The sequence below is a fragment of the Bicyclus anynana genome, chromosome Z (assembly GCF_947172395.1).
Source record: "Bicyclus anynana chromosome Z, ilBicAnyn1.1, whole genome shotgun sequence".
Lineage (NCBI taxonomy): Eukaryota > Metazoa > Arthropoda > Insecta > Lepidoptera > Nymphalidae > Bicyclus > Bicyclus anynana.
Genome location: NC_069110.1, coordinates 1,211,165 through 1,224,289, shown reverse-complemented (window position 1 = coordinate 1,224,289; position 13,125 = coordinate 1,211,165). Strand labels below are relative to the sequence as shown.

At 37.3% G+C, this 13,125-nt stretch overlaps 1 protein-coding gene across 1 annotated transcript in view; it reads left to right on the top strand.

Moving 5' to 3' along the window:
• The window catches only part of LOC112050439 (transmembrane protein 198), a 39,156-nt gene that overhangs the window by 10,458 nt on the left and 15,573 nt on the right, over nt 1-13,125 (top strand). The window contains exon 4 of the mRNA XM_024088712.2: nt 955-1,106. Coding sequence (XP_023944480.1) covers nt 955-1,106 — 152 coding nt within the window. The remainder of the gene's footprint in view (nt 1-954; nt 1,107-13,125) is intronic.

Genomic DNA, 13,125 nt, shown 5'->3' with positions numbered 1-13,125 from the left:
TTTATCTATATTCAGCTCCATTAGCATTTGTATTTTTATTTTAGTCTCCCACTCTGCAAAAAGCTACGGTAAGCTTTTAATGCTGAGAGCCGTTGAAAGGGCGAAATCACGAACAAAGTGCCTACTATTTATAGTTTTATGTGGATATAAAAGATTTTTCTGTTCTTTTTTTTAAATAAAACTTTAGTCACACTGCCATCATCCTCATCATCATCAAATTTCCTGTGTGATCTAATACGGATTGACGAACTTAACAATCAATATCACATTGGTAATATTATAAGACATAATATCTAAGCATTCGATATGCATTTCGACTTCAATAAGTGAACTCGTTAACACCTTGAAGTTATGGGGAATACTCCCGAGCACCCTGTATGTTGTGAACACAAACTATATTGTCCGAACCTCTCTCTCTCTGTCTATCGTTGCGCTGGGGCGAAAGTTGGACTGGGGCAACTCCGCCGCTATTGCTCGACATTTGTCTTTTTCTCTACACGAGATGTATATATAGGTATGTTATGTTATATAGGTATGTTATGTATATATAGGTATGTTATATTAATTATTGTATGTTGGCATTTATATGTTATTATCATTTTATTTATACGCTGCTTTTATCAAGGATTTTGGTTTTGGTTTTTTATTTTGTGTTTTATTATGTTCTAATTTGAATTTATTAAAAGTATTTTGATTAGTTTGTAATTATAAGTGACTGTGACGTCACCCGGGTGTCAGCTGAAAATCAGCACTGGGCATTGCTTTTTTGCTATGAACGGCTAATGCTGAGCTGTAAACCCTTTCTGTTTGGTGTCACAGACAGCCATATAATATCTAAGATAGGATGTACTGTTTGTGACACTAAAAAAATAACAAACTTATTTTCTTTCTTTTCTTTAGATGTCGTGGCGCGCATGTTCGGTCAGGTACTTACATAAAGCTGTTGTTTGTCAGGTGTAGCCGTGTGCGCGGGTCTGCTGTTCGGCCTCATCACGATGCTGATCCAGTACGTGGGGCTCTTCATGACCGGCTTCCACACGGGCCTGCTGCTGGCCGTCGCCGGCCTGGCCATATACGACCACTTCCTGGACACCAGGCCCAATACGGTGAGTGATGCACGCATACATACACACCATCGACGTAGAGAGGGGTCGTCGTCGTTATCAACCCATACACGGCTCACTGCTGAGCTCGAGTCTCCTCTCAGAATGAGAGGGGTTAGGCTGATAGTCCACCACGCTGGCCCAATGCGGATTGGCAGACTTCACACATGCAGAGAATTAAGAAATTCTCTGGTGTGCAGGTTTCATCACGATGTTTTCCTTCACCGTTTCAGACACGTGATATTTAATTTCTTAAAATGCACACAACTGAAAAGTTTGAGGTACATGCCCCGGACCGGATTCGAACCCACACCCTCCGGAATCGGAGGCAGAGGTTCCATTGGGCTATCACGGCTCTCAGAGAGAGGGGTGTAATAAGTTTATCTGTGATTTTATTTGTCATCGTAGCTTCTAAATGGATGAATGAATGACATTTTATTCATGAAAATGTAGGTTTAACATTATGGTAAATTTATAGAATTGAGATTTATACATTTTACCATAACTGGTGTATGAATTATCTTAAATAATTAAATACATTTGAACAAACAAAACAAAATAAAACTAAATTAATACAATTAACACAATAACAAAATAATAAGTTAGAAAATGTCCATGTCCATAAAATAATCTTGAATGTCATAATAACTTTCTTTAACCAGACCAGGGCTTCTCTTTTAGACTATGAGGAAGTTTATTATATATTTTTATTGCCATACAAAAAGAACTCTATATATATTGTCAATCTTGATTGACTAATTATGATGCTATTTTTTGCTTAATAGCTGATGTGATCTAGATATTTTAGGCTCATAGCTGATTCGATTTATAACGATGTACGTATTGGTAATATCCATCCGAAGGTATTCGCGTTTTTCTATTATATGGGATAATTTATTAATTTCTGTTATAGACGTCTTTTATTTTTATTATCCATTACTTTATGATATTCATTTTCTACTCTCTAGATATATTTTTACTCATATTTCATACTATCGGATTATTAATTTGTTCGTCAAGAGTTAATTTGTTGTTGTTTGTTAAGACACGTATATTATATGTATACCTATCTTTCTGTAATATTTTATATTTTAAATAATCTATTTTATTGAAATATATTATAAGTATATAATAAAATATATTATTTAAAGTATATTATCTATAATAGATAATATTCTTTAAATAATCTATTTTATTTAAAATATAAAATTTCTCAGATTCTAAAGTCAATCGCGATGTGCAATGTTTATGAACAAACAAATTAAAAAGTGGGGTTATAAATCGCTAGTCATTTAACACTACTACTAGTACTAATAATAATATTAATTAACTTGATCCTAAATAATTGACAATGATTAATAAGCTTAGAACAATTTAGAGGAGCCAGTGAGGGCAGATACCTCGGAGCTCAATGAATTGATTTTGATGTTTTATTTTTTATTTGAATCCTTATGATATATACTAAAATGCCCCATTAAACATTTTATTTTTTTAATAAAATTTTTAGTTACTTAGAACTAAGTAGGGAAGATATTTTATATCTCGTTTTCAAAAATTAAATTTACATCGAATCTTTACGCATACGTGTATATCTTATCGTAGGAGTTTAAGTGTGTGTGTATGGAACAGCGTTGTCAGACGTCCAGATTTTGGAGGGGCCGTCCCAATTTTCAAGTCAAAATTAATGAAATGAAAAGTCCCGCGCGGGACAAGCTCAGTCCCGCTTTTCGAGAAAAACTCGACCGTGAGTGCAGAGTATTTAGAAAGCGCGGGCGGATGGGACCTTCAGTTCTCAGACTATTGTTTGAAACCCCATATATTGTGTCTAATGGATAATGCTTTTATGAATTTGATTTCTGATTTTTTTATTTATTTTCAAGACAAATAAACTGTTTAACGAGGGTAAATCGGATTTAAAAAATCATATTTTTATTAAAATACAAATTTATATGGATATTTGTCCTATCTATTGTCAGTTAAACGCAATTAGATCTCTTGATTTGATTTGATTACTTGATGTCGCGTCATACCGGTTTTACCGTAACCGTAAATACCGTTTTGTTTTTAGTCAAAAAGTTCCTAAATCCCGCATAGCAAAAAAATCTGGCAACGCTGGTATGGAAGTATACTCCTATATTTTGTAAACAATTTTATTTTTTGTTCAACCGATTAGAACGAAGTATGCAGTATTTAAAAGGTACCGTTTTTTTGAATAAAAGCACCTCTGCACACGGCATGTATAAAACAATTTTAGTGGTAACAACCCCTGTGTAAAACTCACCCCCTGATACAGCCGCTGTGTGTTCGAGTGGGCGGTGATAGGGAGTCGGGGAGGCCAGACGGTCGGAGGTCAGGACTCCAGGTTGATAAACCGACAGACGAACGGAGTCCGTCAACCCGAGACTGCGCATCTGCGTCGGCAGGATCGTCAAAACACGAAATAATCGAACTATAAGCCAGCCACACACAGTCAAACATACAGTTGAGTCTGCATGCATGTAAAAGTGAAAAAAGTTTCGAAATACATTTATGGCAGGCCTGGCACACTCCGCGTTTTAGGAAAAACGTAGAGTCCTTTCCATGAGGGAAGTCCAAACTAAAACCTGAATTAAAATTGACAGCGCCTTACACAATAAGACCGCCATTACCAAATGACAATGAGCGCGTCTGGGGGACTTCTTTCATGAAAAAGACTATACAAGTGCACTGCTAGGACACGCTTTGACAGGCGGAACTGGCGTATTGAATAATATTAACCAAAATGTCGGCGAATATTTAATTTCAATTTCATAAATAATCCGTATGTAAGATTAAATAAAACATAAACAGTACCTTTACTTATATGAGTATAGTAAAGATGGTCTATATTAAACAATTATTTTTAGTGGCTGCTCCTAGACTAGTTTGTTCGCGTCGTAGCAGATTCCAGATTTCATACGCATGTAGATTGTAGGTACTTACCTATAATCCTTAACGAAACTTAAAAAGTTAGTGTCGTTAGTGCAGTCGATGACACGCACTACTTTTTTGTTTTATCGACAAAGCACGCGAGCGCGTGAAATCTAGTAATAAGTACTTTGTGATTGAAGACGACCCTAACAATGTCGAATAGATATAATAATAATAAGAGTTGTAGGTGAATAAAACGGTAGGCTATTAAGTTTGTTCGAACTGAGTTGCGCCGTATTGCTTCGTAGCGAGAGTCGCTGTTTATTTGAATGACGTTGCGGAGTAAATCTTCTGTACTTGAACGTATGAATTATGTTGTTACGGTTTCAATATTCTTTACCCTGGCTGAGTTCGCTGTGGGCTCTTCTCGGACCAAGGTGCGTTTGGAGCTCTCGTAACTTTAATTTTAAGTTTTCGACTTTAATGATAATTATCTCATAACATTACCTGACGTTTCTAAAGTACTTTTCAATAAATCCTAAAGGAAGGTTTACAAGGATTCGTGCGATACGCACTTGTATGACTTTTTATACAAACAATACTACGATCCGTATGACGCGATGCGTTCGATACGTACGACGCGGATCTGTGGACGCCTACCTTAATAGAATTAAATTAATTTTGACTTTCACTTTCAAAACCCTAATAAGCGCGCTACAGACTTGACTTAGAGCGGGAGAACACGATGCGTTGCGACGCCGCTCCGACGTATCAGCGTTGGACAGTATGTTAATAAAGTAATGTTGTGACGTATAAACAACTGAGCGGTGCCGCTCCGACGTCGCAATGCATTCACCCCTCCCCGCCTCGTCTCGGTGGTTGCAAGTCCGGTGCGGCGCCGGAGCGCATCGTGTGTATGCCACAGATATTGCCGCAACGGATCGTGTGCCCACGCTCTTACTTGATCATGAATGGCTGGCGTTAGCTTTTCTCCATTGACGTATTAATCGACGATTAATCTCCATTGACGATAGATAATCGTGACGAGCGCATCCTGCTATCTATTAGATTAGATAATCTATACTACGACAAAATAAATATATTATTCTAGCGGACGTCCCGCGGTTACCAGCTAAATCGGCAGTTAAAAAAGCAGTCTGTAGGTAAATAATTTACAGAAGTAGGCTTTACAGGGTGTCTCGTAAATAGTTTGACATATTTTAAAAGATGATAGTTGACATCAATGCCTACTGAAATAATGCAGTACATGCTAACCGAAATTTTACGGTTTTCAAGTTTTATTGATTTTTAAACAAAATACAAAAAGTACCTACGTTCAGTGCAATTTACTCGTACCATAAGCTGAAAACTTACTTAGGGTTTAATTTATTACTTGGTTTTTATTTTTGAATAGTGGTTTCAGCTAATGAAACTTCTTTTTTTTCTCTACAAAGTGAGTTTTTTTTCTCTGAATTTCGAATCATAAAATACACAGTTGGAATGATAAAAACAACATTGAAAGTATAATAAAAAGACGAGTAGTTTTTTTTTAATTTTTAGAGTGCCATGCGCGCTGTCACTGCCTTCTGTATCCGACCCTTGATCTAACAGTCAAGCGAAAGCTTCTTTAAGTATTGGTCATAGCTTTTCGTTATAACAGCATAGACCGAAACGACTATCGGAACAATACAAGTTGATAAAACATTCCAAATGGCAGTAATCTCATGAGCAAGGTCCAAGTATTCAACATAAAATGTATTATGATGACAATTAAGGGGCAGGGGAGAAGAGATCACCCATGTCTTCTCCCCCGCCGCTTCTCTTATTTTCATTAGATCGAATCGAGTTAAAACAGGGACACACGCGCTTGTGGCGTTTGTTTGCGCTTCAATTAATACAGTAGTTAACAAGTGCCTTTTAGGTCAATACTTTTTCTTATTCCATTTAAACTATGGTTGAGATGTCATTCTATTTAGAATCTCATGTAGATAGATTTTAAAAAAATTGAAGGGCCGCTCGCGAAATTTGCAAAAGTAATAAACAATTAACTAAAAATAAAAAAGGGCTTTTAGTTATATCTCAATAACTATTTAAAATATTTCCAATCTGACAAAAACCATAACTTTTAGAAGTCTGGCTGAATTGAATTGAAAATTAAAATTATTGAACTAAATATTGCACTAAAAATTGGGTTCCAACCAGCCGCTGAAACACGGGCATGTCGCCGCTAGGAAGGGCTCAGATATTATTGTATGTTCGAAAACTAAATATTAATTTAAAAATCTAGATAAAATATGGACTTATTTAAAGTCAAGAGCTTTTACGAGATCAGAAATGCGATTCCAAAGATAGTTTTAGAAGAAAGAGAAAAACATTTAGACCTAGAAAGTCCATGTGAACTTGTGTATATCATCAATTAAGCCTTAATCCAATCTACTTAACATTGTTTACTTTATAATCTATACCCCCTATACTGTACTGTACTGCCCTCCAAATTAGTAATATTACACACGAATGTCTTATTTATTTACTAGCCGACGCCCCGCTGGTTCACCCTCGTAGATCCCGTTCCCGTGAGAATACAGGGATAAAATATACCCAATGACACTCACAAATAACGTGGCTTTCTAGTGGTAAAATTATTTTCAAAATCGGTTAATTAGATCCATACATTACTCCCTTCAATACCACGAACTTTACCTCTTTATAATATTAATGTAAACTCACAATTTTAAGCGTCATCATCATTATCAACCCATAATCTCACTCATTGAGGCTCACTGATGAGTTCGTGTTTCCTCTCAGAATGAGGCCAATAGTTCACCACGCTGGCCCAATGCGGATCGGCAGACTTCGCACACGTAGATAATTAAGAAAATTCTCAGGCATGGAGGTTTCCTCACGACGTTTATGCTTCACCGTTTGAGACGCGTGATATTAAATGTCTTCGCACATAATAGGAGTTACTCGTATATAATATACTTCTGTGTAGTTTAAAGACCGATTTACCTATCTTAGACTGACCTAGCTACCAACCCAGAAAATCACGATCCGTATCTGAAAGATATACCTACCGCCCTAAAGTGTCATTAAATGATAACAAACAATAATGGACTGCAATAGACAAACCTACCTCATGAATGTAGGCTCTGAACGCAGGTCTCTGTTTCTACCATAGGTAAGTAATTTAAATAAAACAGATTGCTATGAAATCCTTTACTTTTATTGATTAGTATGGATATATTCGAACTTTTATTCCATGTACTACACGAAGTAGCATAGGCTGACAAACTTTCAGCCTTCATATACATTTCATTCATATAAAAAGTTCATTCATTTATAAAACAAGTCTCATTAGCTCAACGTTATAGGGACCGGACTCACCACCGAGAGATCGTGGTTTGTACCCCATCCGCTAAACTATTGTCGTACCCACTCATAACACAATCTTTTCCTACTAGTTGGAGGGGAATAGAAATATTGGTCATATTTAATAAATATGTCAAATATATTATTAAAAATAAATCAGGAACTCTAAAGCTGTCTGTCCACTAGACTAGAACGAGTGAGCGTAGCGAAGAAACGGACTAACGCGGAGAGGAGTTGCGTGCTGTGTTTGTCCACTGGAGAGAAGCGAGGCTGTGGAGCGAAGTGAGAAAGTTATGCGGAGCCGCGAGTTGCAGACGTGATTTTTAGTCCATTTCCCCGCTCCGCTTACCGGTTTTATATGAATGTTTAAACTAGCTCGCATGTCCCCTCAAGAGGAGCGGAGATTTAGTGCAATCCTACTGGTTAATATTTCTCCGTTTCTCGGCTCCGTTGCCTCGTTCCGCTTCCGTGGACTGACAGCTTAAAAATGAAGTGTGTCTGGCTATGGCAGTCTCTCGTTCTATAATATCAATATAACTCGCTATTGGTTCATTGGGTTCGAGTGTGTTCCGCCTCAGCGCACTAACGATATAATGACGGCCTCGATTGCATCCCAAGAGAGTGCGCTGAGCGCCGGAATAAGCAATCATTGTAATGTGTTTGTGCTCAAACAATCCATACTTCATATCAACTACCTGGCCATCTGCGATCACTGATTTATATCAATAAAAATTAATGTTTCTTTATATGAGTCAGCTTTCCCTCTTTCCAAACTATTCTACTTCTATCGGTTTTTGGATGCACACTGCTTCGTTGGCCTGGCGGTTACCATGGTCACGAGATCCAGGGATCGGAACCTGATCAGTTTATTATTTTTTTTAATACCTTACAACAAACTTAGACCAAGAAATCTTCTGGCAACATCCAGAATCTGCATTTATATTTGCATATTCAAAACTGTAAACAGAATGCGATCCTAATATTAGGCACTTATTAACGCCTGGTTTATAAGCCGCAAACTGAAAGCTAATCCAAATCACAACATAATGCATGATGGAATATTTCTGCTATATATAGAGCTACAAAGAAGTCTGCAATGACATATATATGTGTATCTTTTAAAGATATACCTATCTTCTAAAATAAAAATTACGTACATCGTACGTTGTGGCCTCAGGTGCATGTAAATGCGCCAACCGCATCCTTCTAGTAATACATATATCAGAACGTTTACACGATCTATCTTGAACAAGACTTGGCGATAAAAATACAGCTGCAAATGACGACTGCAACAGCGATGCCGCTTAGCAGCGGAAGTTAAGCATAACTAAAAGCGAAGATCGTTTCACGGATCTCCAATGATCCCTTCACTGAGAAAAAAATCCTGGACCGCCATACTGAAACCAAATAACGAGTGCGTTCACAAAGCCTCCTTGTCTACGGTACCCGTTTTAACGGATACGACAAAGAACTTTTGCCGAATGCTTTGTTTACATATAGGCACAGTATATCGTTTAACGTATCCGTCATTACTGGATACGATGTTCACAAGCAAATTCGCAGTATTCGTGTACAAATTTGATTGTGTAGCTGCACCGATCACCGGCCTCCTCACCTCCGCACAGTTTCTATTCTAAAATTGTACAGAAACATGACGGATACGTATTCCGTTCATCCAGTATTCGATGACAAAAAGGAATGTCATAATTTACCGAACCGTTTTTATAACTGTATACTGAATACTGTATCCTTTGTGAAATCGCTCATACTCTTGCTACAACTCCATGGGCCATCGATGAAAAAAAAAGTATCCGACAAAACGGACAAGTAAAACGGAGACCATGACGTGTGAACGGGCACTAAAAGCTTGTAATCCGCGTCATGTTGTACTTATGCTCGTTAAATGTGTTGCTTCTATACGGCACATGTAGCTGCACTATTACTAAGTATACGGCATCTATTTTACGTATGCTGCACTCGTAGTTGTAATACTAAAGTTCCTTACGTAAGTAACTGATTTATCATTTTACTATACTACAGCCCTACAGGATATGTACTGTATACCAACAAACAAATTAAAAATGAGGGTATAAAGCGCTAGTCATTCCACACCAAATAATTATTAACTTGTTCTTAAATTTTTGAAAATAAATACGATAAATAAGCTTAGAACAATTAGATATATATGTAATATATTTTGAATAACATTTTATAAACAGGAAATACATAATTTATATTAAATAATAGCGTATTTTTCTCTTCTCGAAAGAAAAAGAATAAGAAAAATAGAATTGCTTGAGTAGGTTCTCGGAATTTACTTTTCGAAATAGCTGCCTTTGCCCGGCGCAGATTTTATATATTTTCCACGCCGATTCCAGTCAAGTTTGGAAGGTACCCATCACACTCTGTTACAGGAAATAGTATTAGTGAATACTGTAATGGAATTAATAATGGAAATATTAATTAATTTCGTTATATAGTATACCGCAAAGATCGCGCGTGTTCTAACCAGTCCAAACATGATGGAGGGGGCGTTCTTATCGCCGTCGCTCGTGAAATACAATCCACTCGGGTTATTAGCTGGGAGACAGATGAAGAGAATATATGGATATTATCGGTAGTGTGGTACTAAAAAAGTTACAGGAAATTAGAGACCTGGGAGTTACTATTGACAGCAAGTTAACTTTTGTGTCACACGTAAACAACATTGTTAAAAAAGCCGCGAAAGTACTAGGGTTTATCAGGCGTAACACTAAAGGGTTCTCCCAGAAAACTAAAATTGTGCTTTACAATGCGTTTGTGAGAAGTTGTGTTGAGTTTGCCAGCGTCATCTGGAATCCATCATATAGTGTCCACTCTCAACGCATTGAATGCATTCAGCGTGCCTTCACTCGACACCTTGCGTTCCATGCTAGTGGTATTTCACACAGGCAACCATACAACCAACGACTTGCCAAGTTTAAAATGATGTCTCTTCGCAGTAGGCGAGAAATACGCGACCAATGTTTTTTACATAACATAGTACATTATGAGGTGAAGTGCAGCAACCTACTTGACCGGGTCTGTCTTTCGGTTCCGATTAGATATCCCCGTCATTGCAAGAAGCGTAAAACATTTCATATCCCTTTCGCTAGAACACATCTCGGAAACCAAGCCCCCGTTGCTCGTATATGCGCAAAATATAATGAACTATCACGTTCTATACCTGGCATCGACATATTTTCCAATTCTTATAGTATCTTTAAAAAAAAACTCACCGATCATCTGTCGGTGAGTTCTTCCCTATAATAATTTAAGTTATATCTGTTATTTTGTTCCTTGTGTGGTATTTGACTGTTTACATGTTTTTTAGTTTTTAGTGAATGTTGTGTGCACTTGTCATAGATGTACGTATAAGTCAATGTGAGCTAGTTATATATTATTTGTGTATGTCTCTATATGTATATTGTAAGTGTACGTAAATAAATAAATAAAATAAATAAATAAAAATAAAAAAATAATGGAAACATGAATTACAGTTATATATGAAATTTCTAACACATTGTTTAAGTTAATGTAACGATTGTCCAAATTGCTTTCGCGATCATGACGATATACTTTACGACGAATGCTAGTGATTTCACAAAAGCTTTTAATGATGCCTTTAGAGATAGGGTCAAAAATAGGGTCTTTTGGGGGATAAGGGATAAAGACACACTTAAAGTGAAATACAAGTGACAATATGTTTTGTGTATATTATTTGTACGATCTTATGATATTGGATAGAAACAGGCGTTACTTACTTTACGGAAATTCATCATGAATTGATAATAGTTTATTTATTTTGCTATCACCCACGAAAGCCGACAACGTCACCCAGGTCCGACAAAATACTCTACGTTTCACCCCGTAAGCAGAGCACCACGGAGAATGCTCTTCCATCGTCTGTTTTCCCGCTGTTTTGTATAGGTGGTGGGAAAACAGACGATGGAAGATTCCGCGCTAAATAATGTACCTACATGCAAAACGTTTTGTGCAAATAGCCTGGATACTGCTCATTATTGACTGCGACACAATAATATACTGTTCGAGTCATTATTCGTTACAACAACATAGTATATAACATCTGATTTTGATATAACGAAACTAAATAAATCATTGCTCTCGTCGTCCCGGTATTGGTTGACATTTGTCTTTCTCTAGTCTCTATACGTAGTACGTATCTTACGCCTACGTCAACTGCTATTATAACCAAAGTTTACGTACGGGGCCCGTAGCTATATATATATACAATTCCAATACAAAATAGTCCCACTTTATTACGCTATTTCATGTAATGTTTACTAAAAATAAAAACGGTTTACCGAAGCAATTTCAACAGCACACAACGCTCACTGTGGAATTGCTATATTGCAATTAGCCAGCGATGTAGCGACCGCGTGCACCTATATAGAAACACCCTCGGGGAATACGCTATATCGTATTACATTCCTATAATATTAATGTACCTTTATTTTTTTAAGTTAGTGGCTTTGTCCTGCAGGGAGCGCTATGTTGTAATGTGACGTCACATAGTCTATATAATCAATGGACAAACGCGACTATAGATTAAGGCCAGCCACATACATTCGTTTACAGTATTCGTTTTCCAAATGCGTAATTTCAATTTGGAATTCTGTGAAAACTTTACGTTTTCCTCCATTCGTAATGTATATTTTTGCAAGGGCTCGCATTCGTTATGTACGCGCTGAATTTGTTCTATTCGGAAAAAACGCACATGTCATCGCGTCATTTAATGTGTTTTATATTGATTTCATGCATTCGGTTTCCAAACGCGGAAAACAGATTCGGTAAACGAATCCGGTAAACTTGTGTATGCGGCCGGCCTAAGGATTAAGGTGCAGCCTCTGCATTATTTATAGTTACAGCGCTGTGACATCGTTCGTTTCCATGGCAACTTCGATGATAGTGACATTTTAATTTTGGTATTAAAATAAAGTTCAAACTCAAATAAGATGTGTTGAAGGCGAAAAGTTCGTCGACGAATGTAATACAATGTAGAGACTGGACCCCTGGACTTAACTCAGAGACGTCAAGGCTCATGGATTCGATGCCTACTCGTTGGACTATTGTCGTACCTATTCCTCACAGTCTTCTCGGCTAAAAGGCTTTTTATTCCGGAAAAATTCATGGTTACCGCGGAATTTGTGAATAACTGAATTATAACGCACGCAATAACGTCGACCGCTAATTTCGAAATATATCATTCAGATATCTTACCTGGTTACAAATATATCTGAAATTAGTTTTCCTTTTTAGGTTGCCCTAAACACTCTCACTAAATAAAGTACCTTTTCAACAACATTTAAAAGCCTCAATAGCTCAACGGTAAGAGCGGTCGGACACACCGAGGGGTGGTGGTTCGATCCCCGCCCCGTGGGTCTATTGTCGTACCCATTCCTAGCACAGTCTTTCCCGACTATTTGGATTGGAATGGGAATATTGGTTGTTTCGTAAAAGACTTCATGCTGCAAACACTGACCTAAATCGACTGAATTTCCCGTGGAGCCAGGCCTGGTCCGTAGTCTTCTCGATGGGAAGGTCGCTGGTGTGTTGGTTTTCTTCACAATATGTCACCTCACAATAGATAAGTAGATAGCACAATGAAGAGTATTTTAACGGGAAGGCGTTGATAGCCGCTTGACTGGTTGTGGGTAACTGATTAAAAAGTTCAAATGATTGTGGAACGTTTTTCTTCAATAGAGGTCGTGCCTGCAACAATTGG